The sequence below is a fragment of the Chiloscyllium plagiosum genome, chromosome 31, assembly GCF_004010195.1.
Source record: "Chiloscyllium plagiosum isolate BGI_BamShark_2017 chromosome 31, ASM401019v2, whole genome shotgun sequence".
In the NCBI taxonomy this organism is placed as follows: Eukaryota; Metazoa; Chordata; class Chondrichthyes; order Orectolobiformes; family Hemiscylliidae; genus Chiloscyllium; species Chiloscyllium plagiosum.
Genome location: NC_057740.1, coordinates 42,777,690 through 42,798,439, shown reverse-complemented (window position 1 = coordinate 42,798,439; position 20,750 = coordinate 42,777,690). Strand labels below are relative to the sequence as shown.

At 42.0% G+C, this 20,750-nt stretch overlaps 2 protein-coding genes across 2 annotated transcripts in view; one reads left to right on the top strand and one right to left on the bottom strand.

Moving 5' to 3' along the window:
• sugp1 (SURP and G patch domain containing 1) overlaps nucleotides 1–20,332 on the bottom strand; it is a 28,196-nt gene extending 7,864 nt beyond the window's left edge. The window contains exons 1-9 of the mRNA XM_043721538.1: nucleotides 20,229–20,332; nucleotides 17,631–17,832; nucleotides 16,506–16,600; nucleotides 14,170–14,415; nucleotides 9,948–10,071; nucleotides 9,513–9,658; nucleotides 4,739–4,862; nucleotides 1,893–2,212; nucleotides 686–792 (exon numbers count right to left, since the gene is read on the bottom strand). Coding sequence (XP_043577473.1) covers nucleotides 686–792; nucleotides 1,893–2,212; nucleotides 4,739–4,862; nucleotides 9,513–9,658; nucleotides 9,948–10,071; nucleotides 14,170–14,415; nucleotides 16,506–16,600; nucleotides 17,631–17,832; nucleotides 20,229–20,292 — 1,428 coding nt within the window. The 5' untranslated portion in view covers nucleotides 20,293–20,332. The remainder of the gene's footprint in view (nucleotides 1–685; nucleotides 793–1,892; nucleotides 2,213–4,738; nucleotides 4,863–9,512; nucleotides 9,659–9,947; nucleotides 10,072–14,169; nucleotides 14,416–16,505; nucleotides 16,601–17,630; nucleotides 17,833–20,228) is intronic.
• A 172-nt stretch (nucleotides 20,333–20,504) lies between these two features.
• Nucleotides 20,505–20,750, top strand: part of LOC122565500 (SURP and G-patch domain-containing protein 2-like) — a 38,553-nt gene continuing 38,307 nt past the window's right edge. The window contains exon 1 of the mRNA XM_043721537.1: nucleotides 20,505–20,598. Within this exon, the coding sequence (XP_043577472.1) occupies nucleotides 20,577–20,598 (22 nt within the window). The 5' untranslated portion in view covers nucleotides 20,505–20,576. The remainder of the gene's footprint in view (nucleotides 20,599–20,750) is intronic.

Here is a 20,750-nt window from a genome sequence, read left to right as displayed (position 1 = left end):
TGCACCATCTTCTCTGATCCTTTACAAATGATACTGCTCGATTCCTCTTCTTTTGTACCTTCATGGTTCAGTGTTTAATTTTTCCTCCATCTTTACTGCTCCTAAATCTTACAGCAGCAGTTGCTGTTTCCCCTCTCTAGACAATTATCACTCACCAATAACCGTATCCGTTTTTAAAAATTCTTTCTTGCACTAAGTTCACTGCCTAAGAATGCTTCCTTCTCTCCCCTCTAAGTATCACAAGTCACAATCCCTATACAAGTTCATTTTTCTAATCTTACATTAAATCAGTGGTTTCACAATAACAAGTAGGAGATGGATAATAAATACTGGCATTGCTACTGACATATTTTATGAGCGAAGTTTTAAAAAGCTTTACTTTTCAACCGGTGTTTGAGAAGTTGCTATGAAAAGGGTGCATTTGGACAAGCAGAATAAGCTTCAGCTCTTTAAAGCACGATCAAAGGAGTGAGCATAGTGCAAAAGTCAGTGTTCGAGTACAAGAGATTAATCAAAGGTGAATGCCTATAGCTGGTCAGAAGCAAGGCAGGACACAGCATTAACGCCTAGAAACAGGCTGCCTCCAACCCCTGCTGCTGCAGAAATGGTGGTGTCCTTCGTCACTGCAGGGCTGCACTCCCCTTGGTCACACCCTGCCATTAAAGGTTGTCTTATAAGGATTTACCTCCTGCTGTTCCTTTAACTGTTTCTTCTGTGCATCACTGAGTTCGTTGACTCCCACCAATCCGACCGGCTTACCTTTCTGATAGCCAAGACCCTTCAAATCCTGAGCTGCAATCACACACACATACACACAATTGACATTACTTTCACATGAGTTAATAGGGTAGCATTTACAATTAGGCCCCAGGAACCCATGTATGCCTTTGGCTCCATTTAACTCTGGGCCTCCAGACACACAGCATCTAGCCCACAAATGTGATTTCCCTCTGCTCTCCACTCCCTCCAAAACAGGGAAGGAAGGAAATGTTGTTCAGAAACTGCGTGATCCCAGGTTTCACACCGCAAGTGAAATGGTTACATAATCATACAGTACAAATGGAAGCCATTCAGCTCCTTGTGCCTATGTCAATTCGTTTGAGAGATTAGACCCATTCTTTCTGCTCTTTGCCCACAGCCCTGTGATTGTTTCCCCTTCACAGATTTACAGTTTGCTCACGTGTTTGGTCTCAATATTTTGCTGTGTGGGAGAGGAAATCATCAATCTGGGAACTTTCTCACTGTGTGGGGTATCACTGGGGCCAGGTCCATCTCCCAGATCTGCTCACTGGTAAAAATTTTGCAAACTTTGAGCAATGATCTCTGATACAAACATTAGTGACAGTTCATCAATCTATCTATGCATCATGTGAGATATGGTTTGAATACAAAGTGCAAGAAAATGTACTTGCTACAAACAAATTGGGACTGGGTGGTGAGGGCTTCAGGCAACAGAGAGACAGCCAGTCAGGCTCCCAAGAAGCCTAGTGTTAAAAAGCACAAAGTCCCTACAATCCAATGCACAAAGAGAGTGATCAGCAATGAAGGCCATGTTCCTTTGTACCTCAGCCGAACGCAGAATGGACAGGAATTGTATCCTTGCTACAAGAGCTGAAACACCACAACCAATAGTAAGAAATTTTATGTTAGATAAAAATCATTTAGTGTAACAAGCCTAACCCTTTCCTGACAATCTCAAGTACTCAAGCTCCCACATCCCTCAAATGTTTACTTTCTCCCTCCAAAATTCACTTTCTCCATGTAGCCATTTATATTGTCCATCCTCCTTAGCAACTTACTCCACCAGTCCAGGTTGCACCCCTCTCCTGTTCTTATCCCCAACTTCCTGTGCCAAATACCCCACGAGACGTTACCTCCATTGCAGAACTCACTTGTTAAGCCGGGCACTTGCATCGAAAAAGCCAATTCAGGAGGAGGAAGCTCAATTTTATCGTCTTCTGGGCCCCAACGACTCTTCTTTTTCTTTTTAAGTGAGGATGAGGAAGAGGAAGGCGGAGGCGCTGGCACAGGTTCCTGGGGAGAGTCACTAGAAACAGGCTCAGGAGAGCTCTTCCGTTTCTGCGGGGCGGAAGAGGACATCGCCATTAAACTGGCTTGGACAGCCTTCTGCGCAATGGTCTTCACTTTACAGAAGACTTCAACAGTGTCCCTGTAGTATCGATATGCGTCACTATTTTGATCGTAGAGAAACCTACAGAGATGAAGACAAGTGTTCAGTACTTCTGTGCTAGAGAACTGCATACTTAGATTCACAGAGATTAATATTACAGAAGGAATAAGACAGTTTTGTCCATTCTGCTAATGCCTAACCTCAGAAAAAAAACTTTGTCCATAACATCTTTCAACTATTTATTGATCTCTGTTCCTGTGCTAAATGCCATTACAAATTCTTCTTTCAATCTGTTGATGCTAGGGACTCCTATCCCAGCAATCCTCTACAGAAAAGTAAAAATACTTCTACAGTTCCTGCTATTCTTGTAATTAATGAGACGACCAATGATTTACTGAATCACTGGCTGGCAGTTTTATTTTATTAATACCAGGAATTTTGACCCTCTCCATCAAGTCCATATGCCTTGTCTCTCCTCATAATTAACCACCCACACCACCACTTTCACTTATACCTGGTTTCCAGCATCTGCAGTCATTGTTTTTACCTTCCAGCACCACTAATCCAGCACCTTTCTAGGACAATCCTTTCTCCTAAGCCATTATTGAAAGCTCCTGTTACTCGTAAGTACCTAAGAACTAGGAAGCGTAAGCAATTCAGTCCCTCGAGCCTGTTTCACCATTTAATACAATCATTATTGATCTCAGCTCGGCCTAAATTGTACTTTCCTGCCAACTCTCCATAACCCTTTAATCCATTATTAAACAAACATCTGTCTATCACCTCCGTAAGTTAACTCAACGTCACAGCACCCTCCGCACTCTGGGGGAATGAATTCCATAGATTCAGAAGGAAACAGAAGGAAATCCTCATCTGTTTTTTAAATCTGCCACTCCTTATCCTAAAACTATGACCTCTCATTCTAGATTGCTCCACAAGGGACAAATATCTGCTTGACAACTACTTTATATATTTTAATTAAATCTCCTCTCACTCTTCTAAACTCTGGTGAGTATAGGCCTAAACTGCTAAATCTTTCCTCACATGTAAACTTTTCATTTCCGGAATGAATCCTCTCTGAATCACCTCCAATGCAATTATATCCCTCATCGGGGCCTATTAGTACACCTAATGCAGTCTCACCAATGTCTTTTCCAATCACGTACTTTTAAGCTCCATTCCTTTAGCAATAAATGACAACATTCCATTAGCCTTCCTACTACCTGCTGTACCTGCAAACTAAAACTTTGTGATTCATGTATGAAGACACCAAGATACCTCTGCACCAAAGCATTTTGATGTTTCCACTGTTTAGAAACTAAGTTGCAACTTCACACCCAAGGACATCAAACTTAGCAGCCCACTACCCTTCAGTACCATTTCCATCCTCTTGCAAGTAACCAACTCCACACCAATTTAATTTAGATGTTAGAGGTTGGATCTAAAGGGTGCCTGCTGGCTGGAAGGCCAGTGAAAAACCCAAGTTATATATTTTTTAAACAGAGCCCTGCTCGCCAGGAGATGCCAGCAAATCAGAAGCCAATAACTCTACTAAACAGCAGCAGGGAGGCAGTGCTTCCTGCCAAACATGTATCTGTCTGACACTCAAGATCACTACTGGATCCCAAGCCATTGGTGAGTGACGGCAGGAGGCAGGTTGCAGGTGGTGGTGAGGGTATTTGACAGCAAGGGTATGAGATGGTTTTTAGCAGGAACGCTGATGCCTGGTCTCCCCATCAGGTACCAGGTGTCTGTAATGATACACTCACCTGTGACCTTTACTCAGGTTTGCACATCATGTTCCTCACATGGCGAGTTGTCTGCCACTGTGGTAGTCCCAGCAGAGGAGGCTAAAGCCAATTATTGTGCATTAATTGACCACATAATGGCATCAGGTGGCAGTGGGAGTTTTCCTACCACAAACTTAACCAAGATGTATGCAGCAATGTTTCAATCACAACCTCTCTTGCCTATTTACGTCACCACCACCTAGCCCCCAGAACCCATAAACCCATCACATGAAAGGTATTACAAAAGTTTGACCCCAGGTGTCTAATGAATCGGTCTTAGTCTTAATCCAGCACTGCATGGAACGGTTTTATATTTTCAGAAGAGTGAGAGAAGACGTCATTGGTATATATATAAGCATGCAACTGTGGGTACACTGTCATAATAAGGGATCAGTCATTAAGGACCAAGAGGAGAAAGCAACATTTACCTCACTCAGGGAGTTGTGCAGCTTTGAAACTCTCTACAGAGAAGATGCTTTGTCAATGATAGTATTCAAGACTGATAAAGTTTTGGGAAGTAAGAGAATTAAAGAATATGGGGTTAGGGCAGGAAAGTGGAAGTGCGAGGGTAGATCAGCCATGATATCCAATGATATTGCATTTTGTGTTGGGGGGTGTGTCACATGACCTACACCAGCCCTTAATTTTTAAATTTCTTATGTTCTATTTGAAACAGTGGCTATGCTTCATAAGTACTTGCTGTTGTAAAATTTTTAGGATGCCCCTAAGCACAAGAGCTGCTATACAAATACAAGCCTCTCTTTTGTTTAATTGCCTGTGTTTTTCAAACCAGGCAGCATGATAAACTGGTGCTCACCAGAAGGCCGGATTGTCTCGATTGTCCTGGATGGCCATCTCTTCCACATCTGGACCCCCGTCAGCCACAAACTTTGCCAGCTTCTCAATCACACTCCGGACCTCTGGGTCGTCTGGGGGTGAAACTTTAAGCAGGCTATCAGTACTTGAGTTCAACTCACACACCCAACAGTCAACAGCCAATCAAGGTCTACAAGTTTGGATGGGTAAGAGTAGGATACAGGGAGAGCATCAATTAAATCACACTCAAGAGGTTAAATGGAGACAGTGTCCCATACAACTTCATCTAGCTCTCAAACGTTGAGTTTGAACTGGCCGTAGGACAGTTAAGCCTAATCCTAGCTCCCTCTACAAACAGTTTACTTTGCTCAGAGCACATCTCTTCTCCTCCAAAAGAGAAGTGGTGACGGATAACAGTCACTAATAAATCCAATCAGACATTCAGAAATCTCTTTGCCCAGTGAGGGGAACTCACTACAAGGAGTGGTTGAGGCAAGTAGCATTAATGCATTCAACAGTGAAGTCCATGAGGGAGATAGGACCAGGATATGCTGGCATGGTGAGGTGAAAAATTACGGCAGGAGTCAATTGAAGAGTATAAACACTGTTACAGATGTTAGCGGGTTTTGCGAACATTTGTAGCTCAGGTTGGGGTTCTGAATGTAAGTTTGCTCGTTGAGCTGGAAATTTCGTTTTCAGACTTTTCATCACCACACTAGGCCACACCTGCAGTGAGCCTCCGTATGAAGCGCTGGTGGCATGGCCCGCTTTCTATTTATATGTCTGGGTTTCCTTGGGTTGGTGATGTCATTTCCAGTGATGACGGCATTTCCTCCAGTGATGTCGTTTCCTGTTCTTTTTCTCAGAGGGCGGTAAATGGGATCCGAGTCAGTGTGTTTGTTGATAGAGTTCCGGTTGGAATGTCATGCTTCTAGGAATTCTCATGAGTGTCTCTGTTTGGCTTGTCCTAGGTTGGACATGTTGTCCCAGTCAAAGTGGTGTCCTTCCTCATCCGTATGAAAGGATATTAATGAGAGTGGATCATGTCTTTTTGTGGCTAGTTGATGTTTATGCATTCTGGTGGCTAGTTTTCTGCCTGTTTGTCCAATGTAGTGTTTGTTACAGTTCTTGCATGGTATTTTGTAAATGACACTAGTTTTGCTTGTTGTCTGTATAGAGTCTTTCAAGTTCATTAGCTGCTGTTTCAGTGTGTTGGTTGGTTTGTGGGCTACCACGATGCCAATAGGTCTGAGTAGTCTGGCAGTCATTTCTGAGATATCTTTGATGTAGGGGAGAGTGGCTAGGGTTTCTGGACCTGTTTTGCCTGCTTGTTGGGGTTTGTTGCTGAGAAATCGGCAGATTGGGTACCCGTTCTTTTTGAATACACTGTATTGGTGATTTTCCTCTGGTCTGTGTAGTTCCTCTGTGCTGCATGTGTGGTGCTCGTTGAAATAATGTTCTAATGCAGCTTCGTTTGTGGGTGTTGGGATGATTGCTTCTATAGTTCAGTATTTGGTCCGTATGTGGTGTATTCCTGTAGACGCGGGTTTGAAGTTCCCCATTGGCTGTTCGCTCTACTGCGACATCTAGGAATGGCAGTTTGTTGTTGTTTTCTTCCTCTTTATTGAATTTTATGCCAGTAAGGGTATTATTGATGGTCTTGTTTCCTCTAATTTGTTTCATTTAGTGATGTCACGCACATAGCAGACCCAAAATTTGGGTTGGATGGTTGGCAGAGCTGTTTGTCTGAGTCTCTGCATTACTGCCTATGCTAAGAAATCTGATATCAGAGATCTCTTGGGTGTTCCATTGGATTGTCTGTAGGTTTTGTTGTTGAAGTAAAGTGGGTGGTAAAGCTTCAACTGGGACAGCACATTCATCCTAGGACAAGCCAAACAGGGACATCCACGAGAATTCCAACCGGATGTCTATCAACAAACACATTGACTTGGACCCCATTTACCACCCCCTGAGAAAAAGAACAGGAAACGACATCCCCACAGGAAATTACACCACCAACCCAAGGAAACCTAAATACAAATAGAAAGCGGGTCATGCCACCAGTGCTTCATCTGGAGGCTCACGGATTATGTTACCCAGTATGGTGACACAACATCTGAAAATGAACCTTCCAGCTCAGCGAGCAAACCTACATCCAGAATTGTCATAGATGTTGGGTTGACTGCCCTCCTTTGCTTCTTGTATTTGATTAACAGAAGAAAATATCAAAAATAAGAATGGTGAGAAGAATTCATCTCATTGATGGACCTGTCCTGTGTCCCTTCCACTTACTACCTATGACCCCACTATTAATTTTAAACAGCACGGTGGCACAATGGGCGGCACGGTGGCACAGTGGTTAGCACTGCTGCCTCACAGCGCCAGAGACCCGGGTTCAATTCCCACCTCAGGCGACTCTCTGTGTGGAGTTTGCACATTCTCCCAGTGTCTGCGTGGGTTTCCTCCAGGTGCTCCGGTTTCCTCCCACAGTCCAAAAATGTGCAGGTTAGGTGAATTGGCCATGCTAAATTGCTCATAGTGTTAGGTGAAGGAGTAAATGTAGGGCAATGGGTCTGGGTGGGTTGCGCTTCAGTGGGTCGGTATGGACTTGTTGGGTCGAAGGGCCTGTTTCCACACTTTAAGTAATCTAATCTAATCTGTGCATTACTACCAGTGTCACATTTTCAGACAACATTAATTATATCCAAATGTTAATAAACGATCTCACAGACCATTTTGCCCATTGTGTCAGTGCCAGCTCACCAAATAAAAATCCCACTTAGTGCCATTCTCCATGTAACCCTGCACTTTGTTCCTTTTCAAATAACCATTTAATTCCTTGTGGAAGTGTCAGTTGAACTTGCCTTCACCACTCTCAAGACAGTGCATTCCAGATCCTAAATACATATTGCATTAAAAACTTTTCCTCATATCACTTTTGCTACTTATACCAATTACTTTAAATCTGTGTCCTGTTCTTGATCTTTTCACGACTGGGGGCATGTTCTCACTTGCTCTGAATAGATTGCTCATGATTTTGAATAAGTCAATCAGACCATTTCCCGTCCTGCCTTCTCAAAGACAAAAAGGCCCAACTTTTCCAAATTTCATGATTGAATTTCTTCAATCCTAGAACCATTCTGCATTCACTCCAATGTAACTGCAAAATCTTTTACGTTGTTGTCGCTTAATCAGGTCAAAATAAAGAACTATTGTACAACCAGTAAATCAAAACTGGTATTATGCTTTCATGGATGTACTTAACTTCCTTAATTTAAATGGTTGATCAGATTCTTTAATCAAGGTCTTCAAAGTAGTACAGACATTAGCGTCAATAGATGCAAATAAACTACTTCCTCTAGTAGCGAATCCAGGAAACTGGATCATGATCTGAAAATGAGGCTTTGCCCATTTCTATTTTAAAGTAGGATTTCTCCAACAGTGTCTTGGTACCAACTGACTAGGACCTTGAGTTAAAAACCTTCAGTTAGAAAGAACAGAATCTTTGAACATGACAGGATGAATTTTAAAAAGCATTGGAAATCTTTGCCTTTAGAAACAGATGCGCGGAGAATTATTGTGCCAAATGACAACCTCTATAATTCTACAGAACACAAAAACAATAAAGTTATTTTAATTTTTTGTAATAACAGCTTATGCCTCGATTAGGAGTATCGTATCCAATCCTGGCCACCACACCAGGGGATCAAAGTCAATGCCTTGATAAAGGTTGCATAGGAAATTTGCTAGAATATTTCCAGGGTGATGGATTGTAGTTGAGTGGAGAAGCTGGGTTGTTCTCCAGAGAGTGTTAGGGGGAGAATTACTAGATGTGCTCTAAATGAAGAGAGGTTTTGATAAAAGTCTTCAATGTATTTAAGAGAATATGTATTTAAGATAATTGGCAGGAGAACCAGGGTCAACATGAGGAACCTTTCTCCAGAAAACGCAGAGAGTTATGATCTGGAATGCACTACCCGAAAGAGTGTTAGAAACAGATTCAACAAAACTTGCACTGTATAAGTTTAAAGGGCAATGGAAAAAACAGCAGAGTGGGATTAATTAGATAGAGTTGACGGAGAGTTGACATGGACATGATTTACCAAATAAGCCTCCTGGATAATTTAATAATCCGAGCACAGATTAAAGGCAAAAGGATGTTTGATCCAGTTTAGCCTGTATGGTTTCTGATGTTCCAGATAGGAAGTTAGTATAACTATCAAATTAATCAAAGTAACAAATTTCAATCTGTTGCCCAATTAAAGAGACAAAGTACATGTGTATGAATGTGAGAGAAGGGTGGCAGATGGACATGCAAGCGGCCAGGCAAGCATGGAAAGGGGGCACTATATTTCTTCACAGTTCAACAGATGTAACATTGAAATAACACAGGAATTAATCATTCTGAAATCCAAGAGCCAATATCTGTCTGGAGAACTGGACAGATATAGGATTTGGATGCCCTGCAGAGCTTCCTCTTACATTGCCACTGGGGATTCAATCTCAGAAAATTCCTGCTAGTCTGCATGCATACTGCACCATCTCACAGCTTAGACTCTGTAGAAACTTTTTTCTTCTTGCTGAATTTTTTGAATTAAGATTAAGAACTAAATGCTTTGGCTAGATTTCAACCCATGATCAAGAAATGCAAGGTCAATAACAAAACCCACTTGCTGAGTGTTGGCATCTACCCCACCATCTGAACTGTGTGCATTCTTGAACCAACATGTGACAGTCAAATCTTAAAGATTGATTGTCCCCATCCAATTCCCTACCTTTTGCCACTGAAGGGGTGGTGGTGGTGGTAGAGGTCGCTACAGGTGCTTTGGGTACTGACAGTCCAGACAGTTTCTCTCGTTTGATATCAGCCACCTTTTTCTTGTAATAAAGAAACGCTCGGCTGTTGCGATCATACAGAAACCTACAAAAAGTAGTGAAAATGATTCTTAGCGCCTTTCAGCTGGTAAACAAGTTGCACCAAGTGATCCCTGGATATTATATGGAAGATAAAAAGTTAGGTTCTTGGAGGAGTGTTATTGACCCACACTCGCAATGGACCACAGCCATCAAATCAAACAAATTTGATCCGTTAGTTTGCATTTTCCAACTGTATCTGTAACCAGTGGCAAGTAGGTGTAAATATTAGCAATGTCACAGATCCCAGAGGAATTATTCTAGCTCAAAAATAACACGAGATAGACAATACTCACGAGAAGGCAGGGTTATCCCTGTTGTTCTGAATGGCGAGCTTCTCAACCTCATGTCCGCCGTCCGCCACATATTTTGCCAACTTCTCGGCAACACTTCGGACTTCAGGCTCCTCTGGGGGTGAAACTTTAAGCAGGCTATCAGTACTTGAGTTCAACTCACACACCCAACAGTTAATAGCCAAACAAGGTCTACTAATATAATTGGAGGAAGAGCAGGATACAGGAAAAGGATGGGTTAAATGAAGAACAAAACCAATATTGAGAACATTTACAATGTAAAACATTCCACACTAACACTGGGCTTTATTAGCAAGAGAAGAATTCAAATTATTTTCTCTCCTAACTTTCACAGCACAGAAATGCTCCCCCAGTGACAGTGTGATCTGATTAAAACAATGCCCCTTTGTATTTTAGACATATGCAGTTCAGAGGTTTTGGAATTGAACTGCAGACTATGTGGTTCACGAGCCTTAATCAGGTTAGTCGGTAGAGGTGTAAGAAGATGTTGTGGTTCTGTTCGCCGAGCTGGAAGTTTTTGTTGCAAACGTTTCGTCCCCTGGCTAGGCGACATCATCAGTGCTTGGGAGCCTCCTGCAAAGCGCTTCACAGGAGGCTCCCAAGCACTGATGATGTCGCCTAGCCAGGGGACGAAACGTTTGCAACAAAAACTTCCAGCTCGGCGAACAGAACCACAACAACGAGCACCCGAGCTACAAATCTTCGCACAAACTTTGGTGTAAGAAGATCTTCAGCAGGGGAAAGAACTCATAGAAACATAGGATTTACGAAGAGGAGTAGGCCTTTTGGACCTTTCAGCCTGGTCCACCATTTGATAAGATCATGGTTTTCAGTTGTGGTTTGAGCTCCATATTCCAATCTCATGCTCAATAACCCTACACTCCCTGATATTTAAACTTCTTCAGAGATAGATTTTTAATTAAGCAGCATCTACTAACTTCCGAGAAAGAAAATTCCACACTAACTTGCACATATAGAACTCAAAGTATGTAAACAGACCATTCGGCCCATTAAGTCCACATTAATCCTCTGAAGAGTATCCTACCTAGACCCATACCCCTACCCTATCCCTGAAATCCTGCATTTCCCATGGCTTTTCCACCTAGCTTGCACATCCTGGGACACTTTGGGCAATTTAGCATTGCCAATCCACCTAACCTACACGTCTTTGGACTGTGGGGGAGAAAGCAAAGCAACCATAGGAAACCCACGCAGACGCTGGTAGAATGTGCAAACTCCACACAGATAATCTCCAGAGGCTGGAATCAAACTTGGGTCCCTGGCGCACTGCTAACCTGAGCCAAAACAAATTCTCATCACTGATTTAGAAGAGATCCATTTTATTCCTAAACTTTGTCCCTAATTTTAGTTTCTGCCACAAGAGAAAACATAATTCTAGCTATTCAGCCTCCCTAGTTGCTGAATATTTCATGTTTGATGAGGTTGTGTCTTATTCTTCTAAACTCTAATGGATAAAGGGCTTAACATATTCAATCTTCCTTCATTGCAAAAATGCTGCAATGTCCTCTCTGAGTCACTAACTGTGACCAATGTTAGAAAAAGTGCACTTGCTGTATTCCTCCTAATGTCCTAATACCCTGCTGATACTCACTGGCTGGCATATCCACGTCACATGACCAATACACCAAGGAGCGCCTCCACAGAAAAAGTCCGGAGAAGAAACTGGGAGCCAAAACAAACACTTCAAGTGCCATGTCTTGGATTTCTCCTGTTCTTGTTGTCTGCCACTGTTGTCTACATGTTGGAAGGGTTAACTGGTCAATGCTCAACCTGTTTGGCTACGTTATGAGCCTATGCTCCCTGACGACCGAGTTCTGGAGTCAGTGCTCTGGCTCAGAGGCAGAGACATTATCCAACGCACCACAACAACCACCCTTCCATCACCAGAAACCACTGAAACCACCCATCCCACATGGAGGCAGCTGTTCCCTTGGCAATGTTCAACTGGCAATGTGCTGGCTGAGTCAGTGATTGGGGCACCCAGACCAAAATAATTCTGCCTTGGATTTCCAATGCTGCATGATCACGGTAAAATTTCCTAACTTCCTTTTGGCATTATATACACAACATCATCCACAACTTCAGGATGCCCCAAATCATTAACTGCAGCTAACTGAAAAATTCGGAAGTGTAGCTACTGCTGTAATCCAGGAAATGAGGAGCTGATTTGGACATAGCAAGGTCCCACGGTCAGCAATAAGACAGTGAGATCATCTACTTCAAAGAAGTAGTCGTTAGTTCATGGAATGCCCTGCCAGTAACAGTGGTGGACTCTCCCTCTTTATGGGCATTTAAGAGGGCATTGGATAGGTATATGGAGGATAGTGGGTTAGTGTAGTTTAGGTGGGCTTGGATCGGCGCAACATCGAGGGCCCAAGGGCCTGTACTGCGCTGTATTCTTCTATGTTCTATGTTCTATAAAGGTTTCAGGACATTATGGAGAACTGCTCTGCTCTTCTATGAATATTTAAATCTTAATCTGTAGGAACAATTCTTAGAATGAAGATTGGGGATACAGTTTGAAAATAAAGGGTTTCCCATTTTACATAAAGGTGAGAAGGATTCCCACCCCCCCCCCTTCCTATTAGTGGTCTTAGCCTCCTCCCCAGGGAGCTGAAAAGGCTGGGTCTTTGAATACATTTAAGGCAGTGATGGATCACTCCCTTGTTGGTCAAGTTACAAGGTTATCAGGTTCGGACAGTTAGAATTGAGACCACAATCAGATTAGCCATGATCTTACTAAATGGCAGTAGAGGTTAGACAGGCTGATTGGTCTATTAATGTTCTTGTAAGAGAATGCTAATCCGTTTTGAACCTGTGAAAAATTAGCTTTTTTTAAAAAAAAATTAATTCACAGGTTGTGAATGTCACTACGTAGACCAGAATGTATTGCCCAGAGGCTAGTGATGAGTCAAACACACTGCTGTGGGTCTGGAGTCACACAAGGGACAGACCAGGTAAAGATAACAAACTTCCTTCCCCAAAGGACTTTTCGTGAACCAGACGTTTTTTTTCCTGACAACCAACAATGGTTTATGTTCCTTATTCATTATAATGGATACAGGAGTCTCTTATGCCTTTACTCATCTTGGATTTAGCCATTTACAAGCTGAGCAGAAGATTGCGGGATTGTATAACATTCAAGTAACTCAAACTCATAGCGAGGTTTTCAGTGTCGTATTGTGGGCTGCAGCACTACTGGATGCGCTGTCTTCTTGGTCAACACGTGAAGCTGAGCCTACATCTACCCTCTCTGGTAGCGTAAAAAAGCTGGAGATGAAAAGAGAAGCTCCACTCATGTCCTAGTCATTTTTAAATCACTCAACCAACAGCTTAAAGCAAACGATCTAGTTATCACGTATCACTTTGAGAGAGCTCAGTGTGCATAGATTTTCTGCCACATTTCCTATAGTAGTGTCTATATTTAAAAAACATTAAGTGAAAAGCACTTGGGAGGTTGTGAAGGATGTTACATAAATGCAAGTCCTTTCAGTTCCATTTCAGTACCAACTTCATTCACTCAAGGAACCCTAAATAATTTTCTACAGCAAATGCTGCTGTTTCCAGACTAGTCACTAATGACAGACTAATCATTAACCGAGGAGAAAGTGAGGACTGCAGATGCTGGCGATCAGAGTTGAGAGTGTGGTGCTGGAAAAGGACAGCTGATGAAGGGCTTATGCCCGAAACGTCAATTCTCCTGCTCTTTGGATGCTGTCTGACCTGCTGTGCTTTTCCAGCACCACAATCTCAACTCTGATCTTCAGCATCTGCAGTCCTCACTTTCTCCTAATCACTTACAGTTCCCTCCCCTTCAGGATTTTCTCAGGTTACTAGGGAATGCTCATTCAAAAGTCTCCCAATGTCTTTCTCAAGTGACTGTTATTCATTCAATTAAACATCTAGTTCACTATGTAATGTGAATAGCAGAGCATCCAATTTGTATGCTAGGGCACCAGAAGGAAAAACATAAGCCAAGGAAAAGGAGACTGGATAGCAATCAGACAGGATTTTGACTGATTCTTTTTAATTCAATGCAGGGAGAATTGAGGAATTGAATTTGAGGGCAGTTAGCACCTTCAGAAGAAATGGAATTAAACAAATACCCCCTTTACAAATTTCCCATCACAGCAGCAGCTGTTAGTATGTAGACACAATATCAAAGATTAAGCAAGCAAGTTACCTTTCACTTCAGCCCACTGCTCAAGATCCTCCTCCTCCTCCTCCTCTTCATCATCTGGTGATTGGAAGACACTGGGGCGGGCTGCGATTGGTGTCTGTTTGGCATGAGTATAGTTCTTCATCTGACTTAACGTGCTTCCCAAAGACGCTACTCCCAGACCCGGTCGCTTCCCAATCAAAATTTGCCTCTTCTGTACCTGGGCCCCTGAGGGGCTGGTGGAATTACTGCTGTTGCTTGTTGGCGTTCCTTCAGAGGGACAGAAAAATGATCAGTGGTCTGAATGTGACAGTCAAAGTCAAACAAAAGTCAACAACACATATCAGGAAGTTGCATTAAAGTCCCACTCAGCACAACCCACCCAAACCCTCTGTTCAAGTTGAATGGTAGAGTTATTAATTTGCCTGAATAGCACGACAGGATACTAATACAACTCATTTACCATTCATTGATCTTTTATGGTTTTCTACTTGCACTAGCAATGAAGACCAAATGCAGTCTTCAAACGAAGCAATTTGAATTAGATACACAGGCCTATTTCAATCTGTATTTACTTCAATAACACTTTTTATTATTTCGATTATACATTTTGTTTACATTTATAATATAAACTTATCTCATTCTAATGAGTCCTTCTACCAGCAGTGAAGCTGCAATACAGGAGCAGGATGGGGCCATTCAATCCCCCAAGCCTTTTCCAACATTCAACCTAGTTTAACCTATTTTCTTAATCCAACTGTTCAGAGATGTTATTATACACCTCGGGTGCAAATGGGACTTGAACACAGGCCTTGTGGTCCAGGGGTAGGGATACTACCATTGTGACACAAGAGAATATAGATTATGAAACATCTATATCTAATTTCTGTCTAGCTGCAATGGTTCTGTAACCATTAAAATCCTTGATAGAGGTGTCAGTGTTGGACTGGGGTGGACAAGGTAACCAGGTTATAGTCTAACAGGTTTATCTGAAATCACAAGCTTTTGGAGCGTTGCTTAACTTCACCTGATGAAGGGCCAGCACTCCGAAAGCTTGTGATTTCAGATAAACCTGTTGGACTACAAACTGGTGCCGTGTGACTTCCGACATTAATATCTTCCCCGAAAAGTTCAAGCACTGTTTTGAAGGTCCTGTGGCTCAGTGGGTAGTGTCCAAATTTGAGTCCTGAGGCAGGACTTGTTCACCATGCAAGGTACATTCATGACAGTGCAATAGTTTGATAATTAGTCTGCAAATTCTTCCAACACTTCCCGACAATACCCAAAGGAAAAAGGTATGTGTGAGAGAAACTATGAAACAAAACCTCAGTGTTGCAATTTTCAATTGACTCTCAGCCTCCAGTCATTTTTTTTGGTGAGGGGTGAAGGAAAGAGAGAGAGAGAGAATTCCAGATTTGTATTGTACTTTTGTGAAAAGGTCTTCCTGACATTACACCTGCACGGATTGCCTCAAATTTTAAGTTTCTACACCCATTATTCTGAACTCCCTGCCAGAGGAATAGACTCGCTCATAGATCATCCCCTTAACCTTGAACATTCAAGGGACTACTAGTTTACTGGCAGAGGTGACAAGGTACTATAGGCAGATTCCATTCTAACTGCAAACAGAGGAATTAACTTAAATACAAACTGAAGGGCTCTGATATATCAATGGGCTGAATGGCATTCTCCTTCTCCTATCCTGTTACATCTCTAGTTTTCTGGTCACTTCATCTGAAGCCACTGATCCACAGGGAGTATATTTAAGATATCAGCTGTGCTCCATAAGATTTTGGGATTGTCTGAAGAAAACAGATGGAGGACACAATCTATATTCTCTACTGTTTCAAGAAATGACAGCAAATGAGAGTAAATCTCAAACTTATAAAATTTTATTGGGTGGATGTAGATAGGACATTCTCCCTGGTTGGTGCATCTAGAGACAATCTCCGGAAAAAGGGTTTAGGACTTTATTTAGCACTGAGATGAGGAAGAATTTTCTCAAAGGATGATAAATCATTGCAATTCTCTATCCCAGAGGACTGTGGAAACTCAATTCTGGAACCAATAACACCAAGGATATGAGGATAGTGTGGAATGATCTAAATGAATGGTAGAACTGGCACAATGGGCTGAATGGCCTCCTCCTGTTTTTATGTTTTCAAGTTCTAAACTCAAATGAACATTTAACAGAGCATTTGCTAAATGGATTCGGAAAGTTCAAACATGCACATACATATAGCCATCATATCACAACCAAGAGCAGAGGCAAAGTGGAGTATTCAAACTGTTGGACTTTTGGAGATCTGCTATGTAAGTTATCCTCCAAGTAAACCTGACGAGATCTGCATTCTCCTCACCTGTACTTGCCTTCTCCTTCTGCATCTTTAGGAACTGCTGCAGGAAGCTCCCATCATTGGCAAACTTGTTTGATGTATTCTTTTGGTCATCATCTCTGTAGATGAATTAGAATGATGGTGAATTCCGGCAAAAGCAGAGACAGTCACCATACTCATCACCAAATTCAATATGACATTTATGAAAATTGACTTTACACAACAAATAAAATGACCTTCCAAAAGCAACTCAACCCAGAAGAAACTTCATGGGAATTATGCCCATATAGGAGCAATATTTGTGTATCAAGACTTATGCTGCAGCTTAAAAATTGGCTTTGGATTCAAGCTGAATCCTGTCAATGAGTTGAAAGTGCCCTCTCAGGGCACATCAAGGGTCCTTTGTGAAATGAGTTTGGTCAGCCATGCCTCGATGTTTATTAGAAATGGGAGAACAGTAACAAATTAAGACATTTAACATCTATTCAACATTCAGGAGGTGGCCCCATACTGTACCTGTCCTGGAAGTGTTTGATGAAGACAGTGTAGCGGGAATTGTACTAGGTATCTAATCCAGTGCTGTACCCACTGTCACTATTGATGTTAATATTAGGAAATCTAACAAGAAATGCATTAATCAACAGTACTAGCCTCCCTCGCCTTAATAACTCTAATTAAAAGTGAAGCTCAAGCTACTTGGGTGACCTTACAAGAGATTTATAAAATCATGAGGGGCATGGATAGGGTAAATAGACAAAGTCTCTTCCCTGGGGTGGGGAGTCCAGAACTAGATGGTGTAGGCTTAGGGTGAGAGGGGAAAGATATAAAAGAGACCGAAGAGGGCAACGTTTTAACGCAAAAGGTGGTACATGTATGGAATGAGCTGCCAGAGGAAATGGTGGAGGCTAGTACAAGCTGCCAGAGGAAGTGGTGGAGGCTAGTACAATTGCAACATTTAAAAGGCATTTGGATGGATATACGAATAGGAAGGGTTTGGAGAGATATGGGTCAGGTGCTGGCAAGTGGGACTAAATTGGGTTGGGATATCTGGACGGCATGGACTAGTTGGACTGAAGGGTCTGTTTCAATTCTGTACATCTTTATGACTCTATGACTACTTGTCGATAAAGAACAATAAGCATCACATACTCAGCAGCATTCACTTGCAGCTTTGTGAAACTGTCTTTTTTAGCCTTCGCCATTTTTGCTTCAATTTCTTTCTTCTTCTGTGCTATCAGCTCCTCTTGTTTCATTAGATTCACGTACAATTTATTGGGTCTGTTGGAAGAGCCCAGACGCTCAAGACTGAAGGATCGCTCACTACTGGACTTGGTAGCACCACCAGCCTTACCTGCAATAAAGAAAAATTAAAACATACAGTGTCAACCAAGGAAACATCTATATGAAGGGAAAATGAGTGCCAATTAGTGCTTGCAAAATATATAAAATGTACATTGAAATAACTGGATACATCTGTAATGTAAATGTAAAGGACCACTGAAACTTTTCAAATGCTTAGAGGTAATGAGATCATCCCTTATTATTCAAATCCCCAATAAATACAAAAACATTAAACTTAATTTCTACTCTTAGGATTATCCTTTCATCCTAGGAAACGATCTTATTAACTTTCGGTGCTTCATTCTCCATGGCAAGTCCAATGACTATGGATAGTCAGTTGGGTGCATAATAAACTGAGACCAAGGTGGTTTTGGGGCACGAGAGGAATCATGAGATTTGGGGATTGGGCTGATGTAGAAAACAATTACTGAATAGCAGAGTTGGGTCAATGGGCTATGCAAACCACTTCTACTCTTATTTTTAATCATCAGAACTGTCAATGCTATTTTAAGTAACATTCAGGGTCACTGCAAGAATGCATATATCAAATCAATCAGGGACCATAAAGAATAGGGGTGAGATTGGTCATGCATTGATGCAGAGGGAATTTGCTTGCAAATAAAGTACTACTCACCACTGAAGCAAATAACATTTATTCAATTTGGGAGGAGGCAGAAGGGTCAGCTTTGGATGTAGTTTGGCTGAGACGAGAACAGAATGAGAAGGGTGCAGCAACATTCATCGGTTTCTCACTTAAGAATGTGGGTTATGCACATAATGTAATTAATGAATACAGTCAAGATTAGAGTGGTGCTGGAAAAGTACAGCAGGTCAGGCAGTATCCAAGGAGCAGAAAAATCGACGCTTCGGGCAATTCATTCATTCCTGATGAAGGGCCTTCCCCGAAACATCGATTTTCCTGCTCCTTGGATACTGCCTGACCTGCTGTACTTTTCCAGCACCACTCTAATCTTGACTGTATTCATTAATTACATTATGTGCATAACCCACATTCTTAAGTGAGAAACCGATGAATGTTGCTGCACCCTTCTCATTCTGTTCTCGTCTCAGCCAAACTACATCCAAAGCTGACCCTTCTGCCTCCTCCCAAATTGAATAAATGTTATTTGACTCTTGACTCTAATAAATCTTGACTCTAATCTCCAGCATCTGCAGTACCCACTTGTGCATAATTAATGAACGGTTTTGCAATACAGACTGAACATTGGAGCATGTTACAAGGACATTGAGACATTACAGTCCAAAAATTAACTCCTGCAGATACAAAAAAGTACTCTGTTAAGGATAGTGAATCACACAATGACATTCACAGTCAATTTCGAACTGGTTTCTGAGAGTTACAAGAACATACAAAATATATATGAGTAAACCTTTTAACTTTTCACAGTCATCGATACATAGTTAAAACAAAGAGAAAACTAAGGTCTTGAATAGTGCTCTCTCTCTCTCTCTCCTCAACAAAAATGTAAAAATACCCATATGGATATTTATGAATATGTATAGGCATTGTCAAGTGAGATTTAAGGCTCTGGAACTGTCCAGATTATTGATATCCCTCTTCCACGTGGTCACAGCTTAGAAAACACCCTGACCTTTGCCACTGCATTGACAAACACCAAAACAAAATTGAAAGAAGCTAAAAAGATCAGCCACTGACATTTCAGGCATGTAACTCTTCATTAGAGCCTTACATCAATAGAATCATTGTATCACTCCATGTTGCAGCTAATGCCATATTAGCAGCATTCATAACCCTGGCCAATATGTAAACAACAACAAAAGTATTCCAAAAATGCATTACATGTGCAACTGACATCCAAATCAGTGAATAACAGGATGTAGAAATGAATACGTTTGCCAAGTACCTAAGACAGAGCAGAATGTGAGTGTACTTGGAGATACAAAAGCAAAGTGCTTACAGATCAAAAGTGACTTTCTTTTAAAAGATGAAATAAATTGATATCTCCTAAAACATGAACAAAATTACAAGTGAAAATCAGATGCCTCAAGAATGTTTTTGGTTAACGATAGGTTAACAGCTCAAATAATAAGTGCCACCACACCACCAGATAGTAGTTCCCCATCAGTTACATAACGCATAGTAAGAAGAGGTGTGAATAAACATTGAAGACCTCGGTCAAATGGAAAAAGTGAAGAACACACGCCACCATAAACAGCAGGGTATCTAAATTCCGAGCCCCGTGAATGGAGCAGGACCCACAACACTCCAAAACATGGGAACGATTCCTGCTCCCTCTTTTATTGATGCGGGATCCTGGAATAGAACGTGAGTTTGTTCTTTTGAGAGCATTTCCCTTAATCGTGAATATCTCTGATGGGACAGTACTAATGCCATCCCCCATTCTTCAAACACCCAAAACCAACCTGCATCTCCCTCCATCGCCATGGCTTCAATTCCTAATGCCGTCACTTCCGGATGTTGCGTCATAACCGCCACTCGACAGAAAGCAGTGTCCCGTCGCGCAAAGCCTTCTGGGGGTTGTAGTTCAATGCCCCTTTGATCTCAATGGCCGGCACCGATGAAAAACTACAAACCTGTTTTTTGTACCTGAAACTCGTCTCTGGTCCCATGGTATTGTAAACATAGATATGGGGACGTGGAATGTCGTGTTTTCTTTCAATTGAACGAAGCGTTCGACGGAATTCTTTGTTTTTCGTGGATGTGCGCACGATGCTTCCGGTGAGGGGAGGGGAAGTGACGCGCCGGCAGCAATGGAGGAGAGGTTTTGTCCAGGTTTGTGGGGCTCAAGCGGGGCAAGGGAGTGGAGTTGATGGGGTCCGGGGACAGACTGGGGATTGTCCACTGGGTCCGGGGACGTGGCCAGAGGCTGAAACTCGAAAGACCGCGCTCTCGGCGGATCAGAATAAAGTGGGTTCGATGACCTG